Source organism: Schistocerca americana, chromosome 1 (assembly GCF_021461395.2).
Source record: "Schistocerca americana isolate TAMUIC-IGC-003095 chromosome 1, iqSchAmer2.1, whole genome shotgun sequence".
Taxonomy (NCBI): domain Eukaryota; kingdom Metazoa; phylum Arthropoda; class Insecta; order Orthoptera; family Acrididae; genus Schistocerca; species Schistocerca americana.
The window spans coordinates 1,033,575,053-1,033,595,922 of NC_060119.1; the positions used below are offsets into that span (position 1 = coordinate 1,033,575,053).

The window sequence follows — 20,870 nt, forward strand, 5'->3', positions numbered from 1 at the left end:
GAGTCACATGTCAACATTACCTTCATTCAGTTGGAACAACAAACACTGGCAGTTGTAATAAACTTGATTATTGTGAGATAAATGTACTAACCGATCTTGGATCATATGAAGTGAAAGATACCACACCAAACATAAAAACGAAAATTCACTTCTACATAGCTATGCAAAAATGTTTAAATTTCAACATTTATAAATACTTAATATAATTACAATGATGATTATGGACTTCTCAAAAAAGATAGACAATTAATTGTATTTTATTTATGAAATGTGTGTTCCAAAGATTGTTTTGTATAAATAGATTAATATATGTATATTATGTGATGATTTATAATTTGCAGATGCAGGTGATGTTTTTGTCTGGGGTTATGGCATACTTGGAGTGGGTCCCTCAGTTGACCATGCAAAAAAGCCAGTTCTTATACCAACAACACTCTTTGGTAGAAATGAATTCAGCACAGAATCAAGAATTGTTAGTGTTGCTGCTGGAATGAGCCATATGGCTGCTGTTACCAATTACGGGGATTTGTACATGTGGGGCCGAAACAGGGGTGGTTGTTTGGGTCTTGGACATGAAAACAACCAATTCTTTCCTCTTAGGGTAAGTATTGTGTTAACCTGTTGCAGTTTAGATAAAATGTAATTGTCTTAGTTTGCAGTTATGTTGTAGTTCAATATATTTACTGTTGCAGAACATATTCCTTCCATTAAGTATCAACACTGAAAAATTAAAAAAAAAAGTAGAGATATTTATGTTTATCTAATTGAATAGCATTCTATCATCATTGTTAAAGCAATTGATGCAGACTCTTAAGTACGTTGTAAATAATGAATGTGTTTTAATTATTTAATTTTTTTCTGAAAGTGTACCAGCTTGTAAATTCACTTGCAGTAAGTGTATAACACTACTGGCTATTGTTGAATTAATAATATGCCAGTAATGTTATTCCTATGAAAGGATACTACTTTGACCATGATCATGTGTAATGAAAAGATATCAGCTTAGTTTCATTTCTGTGAACTTTTCTATTGAAAGGAAACAGTAGTAATATAAATGGGAGTCAAACCAATGTTCTGTTAGTACTCAAGTAAACTGTAATCAAATAAAAGGAAACAGTCACCAACCTAATTAGGCAAAGTTATACCTAATCCTAGCACGATTCGTAAAGAAAGTTAGCTATTGGGACTGACTTGATACTGAACTTCTGTTTGGCTGATAAGATACAAGACAGTAGCACAGTTTAGCAAATAATGTACCAGTGATTTGACCTGCATTAGTTAGGAGGAGTATTAACACATTTAGGCAACAACCGGCTGTCAATAACACTTACAGTCTGTACATTACATTAGCAAGATAATGATAATAATAGTTAAATGATTACTAATGGTGGAGCACTACTGACTTGGACAAAAGATTCTCTTGTCAGTTTAATTATAAGAAATTACCACTATTGAAATAGTTATGAAGTAACTGTATCTTTTGTACTGATTATTATTTGCATTCTCATGGAATATTCACTTCCATATGGCATTTAGCTCAAATGGAACATGTGATACATGGATCTAGTATAGTTTGAGTATTTACAGCTAGTTGCTGATTTTTGATTACTGTTATTGTAACACAACATTTATATCTGGCCTGGAGACTGAAAAACTAATCTATCGCTAGACTCAGATCAAGGTGGTGGTGGTTAGTGTTTAACGTCCCGTTGACAACAAGGTCAGTAGAGACGGAGCCCAAGCTCGGGTTAGGGAAGGATTGGGAAGGAAATCGGCCGTGCCCTTTCAAAGGAACCATCTCGGCATTCGCCTGAAACGATTTAGGGAAATCACGGAAAACCTAAATCAGGATGGCCGGAGACGGGATTGAACCATCGTCCTCCCGAATGCGAGTCCAGTGTGCTAACCACTGCGCCACCTCGCTCGGTGGACTCAGATCAAGACTGAACACTTTAGTCTCAACACATTATGGGAAACACTGTTAACTACATAACACATGAAATTGTGAACACAATTATTTCAATAAGAAAAATCTTTGTGCTGAATACCGTAGACCTTCTGTTAGTAATTGTGCTTTGATGAAACCTCAACTGTTCACTTATGAAAACTACATGGAGTATTTCAGAACTTATGCTCATTAAATAATTATGTACTTTACAATTCCATGAAGTTTATTAACTTTTGTTAAGGGAGGTAATGGCTTTTCAGTTCAGTAAAATAGGGTACTTGGATTTATCATAGCACTAAGGATAAAATATGGTGACTCAATACACAGTTTACAGAATACAAAATTATTACTGAAAATGAATCCGCATTACTGATCCGTGCTGTTATACAATATTTGACAGATAATTTGAGATGAAGGTGATGGCAGCATTGATCTCCTGTGCTATTCCAAAAAGGTAGAAAAATTATCTGTGGATCTTCCTGTGTGGATCTTCTGAAAATTCTCTTCTTAGCCCTGGATTTTCGTAGTACAGAGCTAACCAAAGCCAATTGCGTCTGCATTCAAGGCTATATTACGTGATCTTGCAGTTCTCACCTCTTTCAGTTTGCCATTTCACCAGATGTGCAACCTTTGCCCGGTAGCCACCGACTGACTCACACCACAAAGGAGCTTTGCAGTTTGATTGCCAGATCCACCTTTTCTATCCAAGTCTAGCTAATTCTGTTGCAGAGGGCTTACTTTCAAGTTTTTCATGATTAGAAACTTGCTTTCCGGACACATGAACCAGTGTTAACAATTAAAGTTTTAATTTTTATATTTTTTACAGCACATCACTTTTGAAATTACATTCATAGAGTAATTGCAATTATATAAATTATCATAACCAATGAATAAAACATTTAAATGGATGTTACATCAAAGAATGTTAATATACAGAAATCACATTAAGTAAATCCAGACAAGAATTTAGATAAGACTATTATAGGTAATACTGATAATAATATTGCAAGTGCTCAGCAAATTTAAGTTGATACTGTTCCCTTTGATTCTTTGATCATATTAAATGTAATGAGTATTACAATAAAAGAAAGAAATATTGAAAAAGTTTCAAACTGCACACTGCTAGTTAAAAATGTAAGCTTTGATAGAACTATCAGAAAGCTAAAAAAAGGTTATTAAAAGCTTTTACTTTTTGTGCTTAAAAGTATAAGTGTGGAGGGATGGAAAGAGAGTATGTAAAAATATGGTATGTTTGGCAAAGGAAAAACTGAATTATTACAAAGTTTCTTTTCTAAAGATGTGGAATTAGCATGATAAACCAGGAAAGACTTAAGTTACAGTCAAGTTGATTAACTATTAGCAGTGAAAGGTGGACTTCTTCAGCTAATATGTGACATGCTGGATAATGAAAAAAAGAAAAAAGAAAAAATTGAAGACAACATGCTGAAAGAAGAACTATGGAGAAGTAAGAAAATGTGGAGAGCTGTAGGTATAAAGAAGATTGGCACATGTGATGGTGGATGTAAACTTTTGATTTTTACAAAATCAATTGCTTGTGTGTTTGCAGGTATCCGCCTCCAGTCCTGGTACACAGATATCTGCACCATAGTATTGCAGCATTCCACTGGAAGAATAAAAATGAACTGGCACTGCCCATCTCCACCTTATTAGTGTTTGGAGCCATTTTGTTGTGGCTCCTGTAGTAGCATGCTTCAGTACTGTGGTGTGGAGCCTTTCATGTGTACCATGTCTGCAGACATTTATCTGCAACCAAACAAACAAATAATTAAATTATCTAACTTTATTTTTTTGAGATGATAATTAAAATGTCATGACTACCCCTTGCACATAGATAAAAGTTTTAGTATGTTCTGGAGAACAGGGCTTATTTGTAAAAGACTGTAACCTTACACTGAGGTGACAAAAGTCATGGGATACCTCCTAATATCATGTCAGATCTTTTGCCTGGCATAGTGCGGCAACTTGACATGGTGTGGAGGCATCAGCTCATTGGAAATTCTGTGCAGAAATACTGAGCCATGCTGCCTTTATAGCTGTCCATAATCGTGGAAGTGTTGCTGGTGCAGAATTTTGTTCACGAACTAACTTCTCAATTATGTCCATAAATATATGATGGGATTCATGTTGGATGATTGGGATGGCCAGACCATTCGCTTCAAGTGTCCGGAATGTTCATCAAACCAGTCACGAGCAATTGTGGCCCGGTGACATGGCACATTGTCACCCATAAAAATTCCATCGTTATTTGGGAACATGAAGTCCACAAATGGCTGTCATTTCCAATTAATGATTAGTTCAGTTGGAACAGAGGACACAGACCATTCCTTGTAAACACAGCCCACATCAATATAGAGCCACCACAAGGTTGATGGCAACTTTGGTCCATGGCTTTATGTGGTCTGTGCACATGTGAACTCTACCATCACTCTTACAAGTAGGGACTCAACTGACTAGGCCACTGTTTTCCAGTTATCTGGGGTCCAACTGATATGGTCAAGAGCCTAGGATAGGGGCTGCAGGCAGTGTTGTGGTATTATCAAAGGCATTCATATCAGTCATCTGCTGCTATAGCCTGTTAATGCCAAATTTCTACACACTGTCCTAATGGAAACATTCATTGGTGGTTAAGTGAGGGCTGTCAGCCTCTTTGTTGTTCATTGTGAGAGGTAATGCCTGAAATTTGGAGTTCTCAGCATACTCTTGACACTGTGTATCTCTGAATATTGAATTCCCCAATGATTTCTGAAATGGAATGTCTCATGTATCTAGCTCCAACTACCATTCTGCATTCGAAGTCTGTTAATTCCCATCATGCCATAGACACATTAGAAACCTTTTCACATGAATCACCTGAGTACAAATAATAGCTCTGCCAATTTACTGCTATTTTGTATCTTGTGTATGTGATACTGCTGCCATATGTATTTTATTTTGTTCAGCAACAACATATGCAACTATTATTGTTGTTATTGTTATGGTCATGGTCATCATCATCATCATCATCATTGTCATCATCACCATCACCATCATCTTTATGAACTTCATATAATTGTTATTAACAATAATAATAATCTTTATTATTGTTATCTTTATTAGTACTGGAAGTCATGTGGTGTTTTTTGTAAACCCTCGTCACCAGTTTTGTAAAGGCCTCGCCACTACTGCTGTGGAGACCAAGTTGCCACTATTGTTACGGTAGGCCAAGTTTGTGAGTTCGTGAAATGGCATCTGGTGCAGTACACCGCTGAGCAGTTTCTCCCTGCCACTATTACACAGCTAAGCCTCAGGGCCAGGTAACAGGATAGGAAAATGAAGGCTCTACAACACTCCAACAAATTAGTAACAAAGTCACACAAATGAGTTAAAAAGGTCTACTTATATTTGTGACTTGTTGAATAATGAAGTCTGCAATACTTCTTGTAATGTAACACAAGAAAAGGCCCTCAGTGGCTAAGTGCAAATAATCATCGGTAAACTTCACAGTACATAGCAAATGGAATTTACAACAACTGTTTATTCAGTTCTAAGAGTTCACTAAATGACGTTCCTTGTCTAAGTCAGCCCTGGACGATGATCCTCAACCAAGTGGATGAGAACTACTCTTCTGTCTTCTGAGTAGGCTTCTATCCATTGTCGTCCAGTCATTGGCGGATTGTACTCGTCCAGCAGTTGGCTGAGGCGAAGTCGATATCTTCATCCTCAGCACCGCCCGTGGTGCTGGTGGAACTTACACAAATGGCGAATCTCTATGACACTGGCATCAGCTCACATCTTTGCACCTTTGATACCTTTGCCATGGCTGTGTTTTGTTCAGATGATACACCAGTGTCCATAACAAGATGGACTGCTGAAAAATATTTGTATGTGGGTGTGTACTTCCTAAGTTGCTCTCATGCTGATGACATACATCTTATTAGCATAAAGATTGTGTGGTGTATCTTGGATGTAGTCAGTAACAATGCGTTCTTGATTAACAGCATATGGCCTGAAAAATGTGATTGGAGAATAGTAACACATGGCTAGTCTCTATGGAATAGGTAAGGACATTTTCCAGAAACAGCTTAATCTGGGAGTTCATTTGAGGAAATTATGCTATTTACTAGAGATAAATAATTAATTTAACATGAGAATGATTTGCATAAAAATTTATTATTGGTTTATGGAGTTCATTTATGTTTTTGCTAGTTTTATCATACAAGTGGACACCCTTAAACTACCAGATTTTTAAATAACAAAAAGCAGTCAAGATAACAACAGTTTATTTATTTATTGCTTCTTTTTAATTCCGGTAATTGGTTTCCACCTATATGACCATCTTCAGACTGAAGGATACAGAGGACATGAGGAGCCAGTTCGTGAAGCTGCTGTGTGGCACCTACTGCTGCCTGTCACACACTGCAGTGATCTGGACGGCTTTTTATTATTAAAATGTTAAGAACAATCACTGTGATTCCCCAATGATGTCAACAAGTATTTTCTTAGGGACTATGAATTTAATGTGGTATTCTTGCAGCTGTAATTGCGTAAAGTCGCTGTGTGTCACTAATCCATGTTTATATATATATATATATATATATATATATATATATATATATATATATATAATAGAGGGAAACATTCCACGTGGGAAAAATATATCTAAAAAGAAAGATGATGAAACTTACCAAACAAAAGCGCTGGCAGGTCGATAGACACACAAACAAACACAAACATACACACAAAATTCTAGCTTTCGCAACCAATGGTTGCCTCGTCAGGAAAGAGGGAAGGAGAAGGAAAGACAAAAGGATATGGGTTTTAAGGGAGAGGGTAAGGAGTCATTCCAATCCCGGGAGCGGAAAGACTTACCTTAGGGGGAAAAAAGGACAGGTATACACTCGCACACACACACACATCCATCCACACATACACAGACACAAATGTCTGCTTGTGTCTGTGTATGTGTGGATGGATATGTGTGTGTGTGTGAGTGTATACCTGTCCTTTTTTCCCCCTAAGGTAAGTCTTTCCGCTCCCGGGATTGGAATGACTCCTTACCCTCTCCCTTAAAACCCATATCCTTTTGTCTTTCCTTCTCCTTCCCTCTTTCCTGACGAGGCAACCATTGGTTGCGAAAGCTAGAATTTTGTGTGTATGTTTGTGTTTGTTTGTGTGTCTATCGACCTGCCAGCGCTTTTGTTTGGTAAGTTTCATCATCTTTCTTTTTAGATATATATATATATATATATATATATATATATATATATATATATATAGTTCCACTTAAAATTAAAGTTAGGTCACCTGGCTCATTGTTTTGAATGTTCACAAGTCTTAGTGACACTGTCCATTAATAGCTGTTATTTACAGAATTAATCTTTCACTCTGCAATGGAGTGTGTGCTGATATGAAAATATTCCTGGCAGATTAAAACTGTGTACCAAGCTGAGATGCAAACTCAAAACATGAGTTATTATTCAGGACAATCTATAGCATCTTTTCACAATTTCTTCGTTGTTCCATTTATTTACCCCACTCACCTGAAATTTTTGCTTCAATGTTCCACATCCCTTTACAGCTGTTCTTACTTAGGACCACCTACAGTGTGTATTCTTCCCTTTGTCCAACAACTACTCTTCACCTGAAATGAAAATATTACGTGAACTCAAGTTTAGTTCTCACTCCTTTCATAGAAATCTTGTAGTAAATCCCTGTGGAAGAGAAAGTAATTAAACATGCATTTTTGCACAAAATATACTTAACCATAGTGAACTACTAGTAACTCATAACTGAGTGACGACAATCTTACTATGTTGGAAGTATGCAGACAAGGTTATTGATATCAGATATTGATTCAAACATGTAAATGGTAGAAAATCACTGAAGTTGAGGATTACTGTTTAGGTAGCAATATTTCAAGCTATTATTTTCCTTTTGGCAGCCAAGGGCTTTAAGATTGTGACAGCCACAAGACTAACCACTTCCTCAAACTTTGTCATATTTTTTTTGTGATTTGTTGGAACGTCACATTAATGAAGCCAGGTTTTTGGCCTCCCAACTATGGAGATGCATAGTTCCAAATAGCTTTTGAGTAGTTTTTTGCTCCATGAGACATGATATTCCATTTGCTCCTCTTTCACTGTGTGTGGTACTCTAAATAAACAAATCTTCTTTACTTCAATGTGATTTTAAATAATTTTATGGTTTACAGTTGCAGACAGGGCAAGAATTCTTTTGTCTGTTGATAAGCTCTGTTTTGCAATGGAAGATATGTGAATTGGCTTATCCACGTCCTCACTGATCTAATATCAGTTCTTGAAAAAATGTGTCTCACAGCTGCTCTCCATTTGCTCCTCTTTCACAGTGTGTGGTACTCTAAATAAACAAATCTTCTTTACTTCAATGTGATTTTAAATAATTTTATGGTTTACAGTTGCAGACAGGGCAAGAATTCTTTTGTCTGTTGATAAGCTCTATTTTGCAATGGAAGATATGTGAATTGGCTTATCCATGTCCTGTAAAGCACTGATCTAATATCTGTTCTTGAAAAAATGTGTCTCACAGCTGCTCTCCATTTTTCTTTTCTTCACTGCTGCGTCTATTGGTTCCAACTGATATGAATAGAACAAGATTCTGCCTATACTCCGTTTATGAACTGACCTGAATGTGAGTAGAAGCCAGTTGTGTCTTGTCCACATGGATTCTCAAATTGGAAGATTTAATAGTACTAAAATAGTATTGTATTCTCTGGAATCTTGCTGGTGTTGTTTGGCTTAAATTTATAAATGATAAATTGTCACACACTACTGTGATTAGAATTAGGCATTCGCACAAATTATGCTTTTTTACAATAGGTAAATGTTGGTGCAGTTTTAAATTTGTAGCTGTGGGAAATGAAGAGATTTATTCTGTATACTCATAATACGGCACTTCAAAAATGATGCTGCTACTTTATCCTTTGCATTATCATGAAGGATCTATCCATTAATGCCCCATCTTCAATTTATTTGACCATGCTGTCAATGATAAAAATCACTGATCTCACTGTACATTCTCTTTAGTTTTTTCTATATTACCTAAAATGCCAGATTTCTGTTTGAACTACAATCCTGTTTTAGTATGTCCAACTGTTGTCTGGTCTTCAGGATTCCACAAATTCCCAAAATTTATAGAACTGTTAAGGTACGTAATTAACATTTTAGGAAAATATATTATGACTTCAGCTTTCCATTTCAAGCTGTTTAAGCAACAAAAGTTATTCTGTGACCAACATGGATGTCCACAGATATTTACCCAAAGTGAGTGGAAAGGTGACGGTTGGTGGTTGAGGGGGGGGAGGGGGGGGGGGGGACTCAGAAATAGCCATTTTTACGGTTCTGTACTTCAAATGAAAAAACAGGACTCTTAAAGGCTCACTTAGTTGTCTGTCTGTCTGTAACAGTTAGAGGTATCAAATTGCAGTTATTACTAAGATACCGCGGCAATGTACAAAGCTTAACCTTTTAGGTCAATGCAATCAAAAGAGTAAGCCACTTATGTCACACATTTTGTTACTTGGAAACTCATTCATCAAAACTTGTAGGGGGCTTCCCAGCAATCTGAATCATAAAATTTTCCAAGAAGCAAGCATTCACAGTAAAAGTAACAAAAAAAATCTGGAAATTGTTAATTTGTAATTATATCACATAATTTTTTTCCCATTGGTTGTACATCTGTCTGTCTGACTGTTCATGTAACTTTTTCTCAGGAACAGACAGAGGTGTCCCATTGAATTTTATATCAAGTATTAAGGTCTACAGTCCCTTTGTGGTGTAAAAAATTTGAGCTTCTAAGTCAGTGTAGTCAAAAGTTTCCTCAGGAATGGGTGTAGATATGAAGCTGAAGTTAATAACTAAGGTTTACAGTCAGTTAGTAGTGTAAATAATTTAAGCCTCTAAGTAGATGCAATCAAAATTTACAGCCATATGTGTCACGTATGTGGATACTGACAAACCCACTCATCAGAACCTATAGATGAACTATTTATATACATGTCAAGGCTGGTGTTCTAGCGATAAAGTGTGTGCCTCAAAACTGAGAGGTAACAGGATTGAACCTTGGTCAGGCCACGGATTTTTCAGTCTGCATTTACAGCTAGCCTCGACATACCAATAACGGAAGGAGTCTCCAGAAACATCATGTGCTTTTGATTCCATGTTGAACTGCATGTCCCCTTTCTGTGGTTTGATAACTGGTGTGGGTTAGGAAAACTAAAGTTGCTAAAGTGGCATTCAGTAGAAATACTTGCACCAGGCCATTGAGCCACAAGAAATTATTATCTACATATGTAATTAAGTTTGTACGGACCCTCATAGTGTGTGTCCTATTCACAGTTATCCAGATTTTTTTAACTGAGTTGGTAAGTTTGCATATATATCAAAGGCACAAGAACTAAATTGTGTATGAGAGACAGAAAACTTGTATCATAAAGAATTGATAATTATATCTTTAATATGTTTGAAGGAAGGTTACTTTTGTATTATAAAAATAATTATGTGAGTGATACATTTTTTAAGTTGATAATCAGAAATTGTACGATTCAATCCATCACAATAAGTTGCTATGGAAGAATACTGATAATTAGATGGATAGACTGGATAGATGAAGAAATTGAAGATATGTATGGTCAAATAGAACCATTGCTAGAAGTAAGAAGTAAAAATGACGATGACTGACTTTTAATGCATGTATAAGCAGCCATCACAGTTCAAAATGGGTTGACAAATTTGGACTAGAAAACATGAATAGTAGAGGAAAAATGCTATTAGAATTCTGTGAAAATCATGAAATGGTACTAACAAATACTTGATTTATAGTTCCTGTCAGAAGAAGATGTGTGTGCAAAGCACCAAGAGATAGTGCTAGATATATTATACATTATATTCTAGTCAAACTTCTGATATGACCAGCTATGTGGAGTATTCAATTGAAACTCCAGATAAGAATATCAACAGTGTAGCAAAAGATAGATTGCAACTTATCATGAAGATAACACGCTAAGTTGCAGACAAACACAATCAGTAGACACTTACACATGAGCTTTTGGCCACAGCCTTCATTGGAAAAAGAAAAACACACACCATTCATTCACACAAGCAAGCATGCCACCCACACACACACACACACACACACACACACACACACACACACACACACACACGACTGCCAACTCTGACAGCTTGAGCCAGAATGCCAGAGTTGACGGTCATGTGTGCATGAGGTGTGCTTGCATGTGTGAATGAATGGTGTGTGTTTCTCTACGTTCCTGTAACCCTCTTGGACTCAACCTTTGTTAGTCATTGTCCTCACCCGTCTAACCCCTTCTCTGTTCCCATTCCAGCACTACACAGCCCTCTACTCCACCAACACAATCAGTCTTTTTACCACTCTCCTTTTCCATCCCCCCCCCCCCCTCCCCCGCCCGCCATCTCTCTCCCGACTGCATTTAGCTGCCCTACCGTCTCTCCATCTCGTCCCTGCATGCTCCCCAGCAGCACTTCACTGTCTCTCACCCCTACCCTGCAATCACTCCCCCTCCCCGCTCCAGACTCCTCCTTACCCCACCCAGTTGTCTCTTTTTTATGTAACATTGTTTATGTTGATCCAAGGAAGGATTCTGCTCGAAGCATTCTTTGGAGCAACATATGCCACTGAGATACCTCTGCTACACCTGAGCTGACATCAGATCATTGGGCACTGCACACCCAACTCTGCACAAAGCCTAATAAATACCTTGGACAGAAATTGTAAAATACCAGCAGGAATGTAATGCAGTGCATGTCCCTTAAATAAATCATTGGTCTACGAAATGAAAATATTGTTTAATTTTAGCTATTCACAATCAAAACGAAGAGTGCAGAAATTTTAAATTTAAAAAATATAAATGAGGATCTCCCAAACTAAAATCTCAAAATTTTTGCACCGTCTCCACATAATACTTAGAGCAACAAAGTCCAGTGGAACTAAGTGGCGTATAGAACAGTGAAGACACAGCTGATAAATTTAGGGTGGATACATAGAAAATCGATCAGAAAATTGTAAGTTGGGAAGAAATAAGAAGAAACTGGAGGAGTACAGAATGCACTAGGGAAGAAGAAACTGAAGCAATGTAACTATAAATGGTACAGGTAATACTGGATTTCATAAAAGGATGAAGTAGATTGAGAAAAGTAGATTTTGTGTGATACAGAAAAATCAGACAGGAAATAACAACTGAGTTTAAAAAAAAAAAAAAAAAAAAATAGAGAAAGTTAACTGGATGAGACAGATAAGTAGGGAAGTAGAAGGAAATGTTGCAAAATCAAATGAAGACAAGCTAAGTGAAAAAATAGCAGATGGGGGGAAAATACATTGTTGGAGAAGATGTCAAAGATTTTTCAGATTATATGAGTGCAATGGAAAAAGTGGAAAATGTATTCATAATACCTTAAGTTCCCAGTTCAGAATTCAACAATGTGCTGAACAATGACAAAGTGACTAGCCCAAATAACATCCCCATTGATTTATTAAAGAATGCCAAAGATAAGACAAAATAACAGCTGTACAAATTTATGTGTGTCTGCAATGAGGACAGAGCACTGTCAGTGGAATTAATAAAAAGTAAAACAGTTTCCATACTTAAGAAAGGGATTGCCAATTATTATTCAAATCATAGAACCTTGGCATTATTAAGCTGTATTCCAAACATTCTACTCAGTACTGTTAAGGAATGACTAGAAGCTAAAATTAACCATAATTTAGGAAAAGACTAGTTTGGATTTAGGGAAGTAAAAGAATCCGAGTAAGCTACAATGGCACTTTGAATGAACTTAGAAAGAAGAATTGATGTGAACAGGAAAGCATATGCCTCAGTCATTGACCTATGTGAGGGTTTTGATAGAGTGGACTGGAAGATACTGTTTGGAAATTGAATAAACTTGGAATAGATGGAAGGGATGAAAGATTGATTCTCAATTGAAACAGAAAAATGAAGTACAGAAATTGATGTCAGTGGCACTAAGAAAGAGGCTTAGACAAAGAGGTGTTTAACAAGGCTCTTTTTTCCTTTCTAATTTATTTACAGAAAATATAGTACAAAAAATGAAAAGCAGCACGAAAGGGATCAAAATTAATGGTAAACAAATACACTGTATTTGATTTGCTGATATTATAGTAATAGCAGATTCTGAAAAGGACAAGAGCTACATGTTAAAAATTTCATCTGACCCCTTCGATAACCACAAACAAGACTAAAATAATGGAGGTAGTAAAATCCAGCAGACAAGAAAGGGCAAAATAAAATGCTAATGTAAGTAAATGATTTTGGCTGTTTGAAAAGTATAGTAACAGATAACAGCAGCTGTATAATGGCTTTGAAAAGAAGAATTGTGATGACTAAACAAACATTCAGAAATAAGAGTAATTTATTAATGAACAGCCACTTTAATATAGAAATAAAAAGAAATTCATCAAGATGTTAATGTGGAGTATTTTAAGAGAGGACTCATGGGAAACAATAAAATAGACATTAGAAGCAGTAGAGGTAGGGTTATGGAGAACAACCACACACAAATATCTTGAACTGAAAGAAATATAATTGAACAAACACTGGAAGAAATTAAAGAGAAGAGGACTTGATCAACATGATACAGAGAAGAAAAACTAAATTAATTGGTCACCTAATTTGACACAATAGCTATATCAAAAAACATCTTGGAAGGTAAAATTCTTGGGAAAAGATCAAGAGGCATGCTCAAAATATCCGTATCACAAAGCATCATTAGTGGACTGAACTGCAGTAACTACAACCAGATAGCAAAGATGTTGAGAAACATAGAAGGATGCCAAGACCATCTAGGAATTGCAGTTAGTGTCTGAAGATGACAATGAGATTGAGTAACTAATGAGGATATACTGAATTGAGTTGGGGAGAAAAGAAATTTATGGCACAACCTGACTAAAAGAAGGGAATGGTTGATACAAAACATCCTTAGGCATCCAGGAGCAATCAGTTTGGTAGTGGGGGGAACTGTAGTGAATAAAAACAGCAGGATGTAGGTTGCAGTTGTTATTCATAGGTGAAGAGGGTTGCTTAGGATAGACTAGCATCAAACTGCAGACCAAAACAAGAAAATGATCCGTAAGTTAGGAAATAAAACAGTAAAATTTTTGTTAAACATATTTTTATTCTTATACCAATATGAGGTTGTAACTAAAATGTGAAACATTGAAATAGGAAAAAAAATGAGACCAATGAGTATCAACAAAAATAGCTGTCCGCCCCAGTAGCTGAGTGGTCAGCATGACAAAATGTCATGCCAAGGAGCCCGGGTTTGATTCCTGGCTGGGTTGGAGATTTTCTCCACTCAGGGTCTGGGTGTTGTGTTGTCCTAATTATTATCATCACATCCTCATTGACATGCTAGTCAACTCAAAAGTCTTGCACCAGGCAAACGGTCTACCCGACTGGAGGCCCTAGCCACACTACATTTCATTTCAACAAAAATAACTAGTCAAAAAGTGTATAACAACAATGGAAATTCCTGGATGGACTAACATTTAAAATAAAGGAAAGATAACCACTCAACTATAGCTGGATGATGGTGGTGATTCTTAGACACATGCAACAGAAAATACTGGCTTTCGAACTCTTGCTCTTTTTCTAACAAAAGTACACATGTTCTCGCACACAACCATATAGTCACCCAAATGCACATGCCTGTAGCCATGGTGAGACTCATGGCTACTAGTGAGTTCATTTGGGTATCTGTGTGTGTACTTCTACTAGAAAAGTAACAACAGGTCAAAAACTAGTATAAATACATTTTCCTTTTGCATGTGCCTGTGCACCAGACTTCAGTCAGCGATAGGTGTATGGTAACCTTTCCTTTATTTTATGTATCAGTCAAAACTTTCTATGACCAAGAATTCTCAAGAATGTAAAAGCAGAAAAGAGTTTAAAGTGTGCTTATTCAATTTCACTGTCTTCTAGAAAACTGTTTACAATATTCCGACCGAGCGAGGTGGCGCAGTGGTTAGCACACTGGACTCGCATTCGGGAGGACGATGGTTCAATCCCGTCTCCGGCCATCCTGATTTAGGTTTTCCGTGATTTCCCTAAATTGTTTCAGGCGAATGCTGAGATGGTTCCTTTGAAAGGGCACGGCCGATTTCCTTCCCAATCTTTCCCTAACCCGAGCTTGCGCTCCGTCTCTAATGACCTCGTTGTCGACGGGACGTTAAACACTAACCACCACCACCACCACCACCACAATGTTCCGTACCTGTTAATGTGTATGTATTTACTGCTTAATTATATATAAAAACAAAGATGAGGTGACTTACCGAACAAAAGCGCTGGCAGGTCGATAGACACACAAACAAACACAAACATACACACAAAATTCAAACTTTCGCAACAAACTGTTGCGTCATCAGGAAAGAGGGAAGGAGAGGGGAAGACGAAAGGAAGTGGGTTTTAAGGGAGAGGGTAAGGAGTCATTCCAATCCTGGGAGCGGAAAGACTTACCTTAGGGGGAAAAAAGGACAGGTATACACTCGCACACACCTGTCCTTTTTTCCCCCTAAGGTAAGTCTTTCCACTCCCGGGATTGGAATGACTCCTTACCCTCTCCCTTAAAACCCACTTCCTTTCGTCTTCCCCTCTCCTTCCCTCTTTCCTGATGAGGCAACAGTTTGTTGCGAAAGCTTGAATTTTGTGTGTATGTTTGTGTTTGTTTGTGTGTCTATCGACCTGCCAGCGCTTTTGTTCGGTAAGTCACCTCATCTTTGTTTTTATATATAATTTTTCCCACGTGGAATGTTTCCTTCCATTATATTGATATTATTTACTGCTTAATCTACATGTCATCTGTTTTGTAACATTGACAGGAATAAATGAAGGTTGACAAACTCATGTCAGAAGATATATTTTTGTCCCTTATGTAACATGTAACCCAGGTATAGTATTCACCTGGATGAATATGTGGAACATCCAGATCATCATCATCTTCATTTACTCATCATCATCATCATTATTTATGACTGATTATGCCTTTCAGCGTTCAGTCTGGAGCATAGTCCCCCTTATAAAATTCCTCCATGATCCCCTATTCAGTGCTAACATTGGTGTCTCTTCTGATGTTAAGCCTATTACTTCAAAATCATTCTTAACCGAATCCAGGTACCTTCTCCTTGGTCTACCCCGACTCCTCCTACCCTCCACTGTTGAACCCATGAGTCTCTTGGGTAACCTTGCTTCTCCCATGCGTGTAACATGACCCCACCATCTAAGCCTGTTCGCCCTGACTGCTACATCTATAGAGTTCATTCCTAGTTTTTCTTTGATTTCCTCATTGTGGACACCCTCCTGCCATTGTTCCCATCTACTAGTACCTGCAATCATCCTAGCTACTTTCATATCCATAGCCTCAACCTTATTGATGAGGTAGCCTGAATCTACCCAGCTTTCACTCTCATACAGCAAAGTTGGTCGAAAGATTGAACGGTGCACAGATAACTTAGTCTTGGTACTGACTTCCTTCTTGTAGAAGAGAGTAGATCGTAGCTGAGCGCTCACTGCATTAGCTTTGCTACACCTCGCTTCCAGTTCATTCACTATGTTGCCATCCTGTGAGAATATGCATCCTAAGTACTTGAAAACGTCCACCTGTTCTAACTTTGTTCTTCCTATTTGGCACTCAATCCGTTTATATCTCTTTCCCACTGACATTACTTTCGTTTTGGAGATGCTAGTCTTCATACCATAGGCCTTTCATTTCTGATCTAGCTCTGAAATATTACTTGGCAAACTTTCAATCGAATTTGCCATCACAACTAAGTCATCAGCATATGCGAGACTGCTTATTTTGTGTCCACATATCTTAATCTCACCCAGCCAGTCTATTGTTTTCAACATATGATCCATAAATAATATGAACAACAGTGGAGACAGGTTGCAGCCTTGTCTTACCCCTGAAACTACTCTGAACCATGAACTCAATTTACCTTCAACTCTAACTGCTGCCTGGCTATCTATGTAAAGACCTTTAATTGCTTGCAAAAGTTTGCCTCCTATTCCATAATCTCGTAGAACAGACAATAACTTCCTCCTAGGAACCCGGTCAAATGCCTTTTCTAGATCTATAAAGCATAGATACAATTCCCTGTTCCACTCGTAACACTTCTCCATTATTTGCTGTAAGCTAAAGATCTGGTCCTGACAACCTCTAACAGGCCTAAACCCACACTGATTTTCATCCAATTTGTCCTCAACTAATACTCACACTTTCCTTTCAACAATACCTGAGAAGATTTTACCCACAATGCTGATTAAAGAGATACCTCTGTAGTTGTTACAATCTTTTCTGTTTCCATGTTTAAAGATTGGTGTGATTACTGCTTTTGTCCAGTCTGATGGAACGTGTCCCGACTCCCACGCCATTTCAATTATCCTGTGTAGCCATTTAAGACCTGACGTTCCACTGTATTTGATGAGTTCCGACTTAATTTCATCCACCCCATCCGCTTTATTGCTCTGCAATCTATTGACCATTTTCTCCACTTCCTCAAATGTGATCCTATTTCCATCATCATTCCTATCCCATTGTACACCGGAATCTGAAACATTACTGATCATATTTTCACCTACATTGAGCAACTCTTCAAAATATTCCCTCCATCGGCCCAAGGGATCAACAGGACTCACCAGCAGTTTTCCTGGCCTGTCCAAAGTACTTGTCATTTCCTTCTTACCTCCCTTTCGAAGACTGCTAATTACACTCCAGAATGGTTTACCAGCAGCTCGACCCAAAGTCTCCAACCTGTTTCCAAAGTCTTCCCAGGATTTCTTCTTGGATGCTGCAATTATCTGTTTGGCTTTGTTTCTTTCTTCAACATATCTTTCTCTGTCTACCTGAGTTCTAGTATGTAGCCATTTCTGATACGCCTTCTTTTTCCTTTTACAGGCTGCCCTGACTGTGTCATTCCACCAAGCTGTTTGCTTCATCCTACCTTTACACACTACTGTTGCAAGACATTCTTTAGCCACTTCTAGTACTGTGTCCCTGTACCTTGTCCATTCCTTTTCCAGTGACTGTAATTGACTACATTCAACTAACTGGTACCTTTCTGAGATCACTGTTATGTTCTTGTGCCTGATTTCCTTATCCTGAAGTTTCTCCACTCTTATCCTCCTACATATGGACCTGACCTCCTGCACTTTGGGCCTCATAATACCAATTCCACTGCAGATTAAATAGTGATCAGTATAATCAAAGAATCCCCTGAATACACGTGTGTCCCTCACAGCCTTCCTGAATTTCTGATCTGTTATTATATAGTCAATGACAGATCTGGTTCCCCTGTCTTCCCAAGTATACCAGTGAATGTTCTTATGTTTAAAAAAGGGGTTTGTGATTACTAAGCCCATACTGGCTCAGAAATCCAAGAGTTGTTTCCCGTTCCTGTTGGCCTCCATATCCTCTCCAAATTTGCCCATAACCTTTTTGTACCCTTCTGTTAGATTTCCAATCCTGGCATTGAAATCACCCATGAGCAGAACACTGTCCTTGTCCTTTACTCTAACAACTACGTCACTGAGTGTGTCATAAAAGCTATCCATCTTATCTTGATCTGTCCCTTCACAATGCGAATATACTGACACAATCCTAATTTTCTTGCTAGACACTGTCAAATCTATTCACATCAGTCGTTCATTCACATACCTTATTGCAACTACACTGAGTTCCATTTCTTTCCTGATGTAAAGCCCTAAACCCTATTGTGCTATTCCTGCTTTGACTCCTGACAGGTAGACCTTGTGTTCTCCCACTTCCTCTTCTTTCTCACCCCTTACCCGAATGTCACTAACAGCTAAAACGTCCAGCCCCATCTTACTTGCAGCCTCTGCCAGCTCTACCTTCTTCTCAGAGTAGCCCCCATTGATATTAATAGCTCCCCATCTCGTTACCATTCGTTTGCCGAGTCGTATCGTAGGAGTCCCTAGTTTGTCAATTAGAGGTGGGACTCCGTCACCTCCAAAGGTTCAAGGCATTTTGCTCTGATTGTTGCCAGCATCATATTTAAAGTACCAGGGAAGCAGGTTGCTAGCCTTACTTGCCCCAGGTCCCATTGAGTTTTACCCCTAACGGTTAAGGGACTAAACGGTGGATTTAGTAGTCTTTGCCGTCTGAGCACAAAGGTGACCACGACTCAGAATATGTCCGAGATCCCCAGCCTTACTCCAAAGTAACTGGTATCCCGACTGTCAGGACCACTTACTTGGTCACTCATACATTGCCCGTGGTTCATGAACTATGACAGGACAACAGGAACCCACACCAATCACATTGCAACTATGCCAGAAGATTGCAGAATTTGTAATTATGTATCTGAAATTTAAGTGGTGTTGCAGAATAGTCAAGTTTGAGAAATGCCAACTCACAGAGATGACAAATTTTCAAGCTTGACAAAAGTTTCATGCCATTTTTCGTGACTTTAGCAAAAATTACATATGCTCTACTTATGTGTGTGACTGCTAGGTGGATGCGTATTCAGCTCCACAGCAAAAAATCCAGATAAATGCAAGTAAAATGTGCGCACTGAGTGTCCGTATTATGTATATACACTCCTGGAAATGGAAAAAAGAACACATTGACACCGGTGTGTCAGACTCACCATACTTGCTCCGGACACTGCGAGAGGGCTGTACAAGCAATGATCACACGCACGGCACAGCGGACACACCAGGAACCGCGGTGTTGGCCGTCGAATGGCGCTAGCTGCGCAGCATTTGTGCACCGCCGCCGTCAGTGTCAGCCAGTTTGCCGTGGCATACGGAGCTCCATCGCAGTCTTTAACACTGGTAGCATGCCGCGACAGCGTGGACGTGAACCGTATGTGCAGATGACGGACTTTGAGCGAGGGCGTATAGTGGGCATGCGGGAGGCCGGGTGGACGTACCGCCGAATTGCTCAACACGTGGGGCGTGAGGTCTCCACAGTACATCGATGTTGTCGCCAGTGGTCGGCGGAAGGTGCACGTGCCCGTCGACCTGGGACTGGACCGCAGCGACGCACGGATGCACGTCAAGACCGTAGGATCCTACGCAGTGCCGTAGGGCACCGCACCGCCACTTCCCAGCAAATTAGGGACACTGTTGCTACTGGGGTATCGGCGAGGACCATTCGCGACCGTCTCTATGAAGCTGGGCTACGGTCCCGCACACCGTTAGGCCGTCTTCCGCTCACGCCCCAACATCGTGCAGCCCGCCTCCAGTGGTGTCGCGACAGGCGTGAATGGAGGGACGAATGGAGACGTGTCGTCTTCAGCGATGAGAGTCGCTTCTGCCTTGGTGCCAATGATGGTCGTATGCGTGTTTGGCGCCTTCAAGTGAGCGCCACAATCAGGACTGCATACGACCGAGGCACACAGGGCCAACACCCGGCATCATGGTGTGGGGAGCGATCTCCTACACTGGCCGTACACCACTGGTGTTCGTCGAGGGGACACTGAATAGTGCACGGTACATCCAAACCGTCATCGAACCCATGGTTCTACCATTCCTAGACCGGCAAGGGAACTTGCTGTTCCAACAGGACAATGCACGTCCGCATGTATCCCGTGCCACCCAACGTGCTCTAGAAGGTGTAAGTCAACTACCCTGGCCAGCAAGATCTCCGGATCTGTCCCCCACTGAGCATGTTTGGGACTGGATGAAGCGTCGTCTCACGCGGTCTGCACGTCCAGCACGAACGCTGGTCCAACTGAGGCGCCAGGTGGAAATGGCATGGCAAGCCGTTCCACAGGACTACATCCAGCATCTCTACGATCGTCTCCATGGGAGAATAGCAGCCTGCATTGCTGCGAAAGGTGGATATACACTATACTAGTGCCGACATTGTGC

At 39.2% G+C, this 20,870-nt stretch overlaps 1 protein-coding gene across 4 annotated transcripts in view; it reads left to right on the forward strand.

The window, feature by feature from the left end:
- Positions 1-20,870, forward strand: part of LOC124616711 (RCC1-like G exchanging factor-like protein) — a 155,532-nt gene that overhangs the window by 105,719 nt on the left and 28,943 nt on the right. For all 4 annotated transcript variants that reach the window (XM_047145071.1, XM_047145061.1, XM_047145085.1 and 1 more), the window contains one exon: positions 342-601. In XM_047145071.1, coding sequence (XP_047001027.1) covers positions 342-601 — 260 coding nt within the window. The remainder of the gene's footprint in view (positions 1-341; positions 602-20,870) is intronic.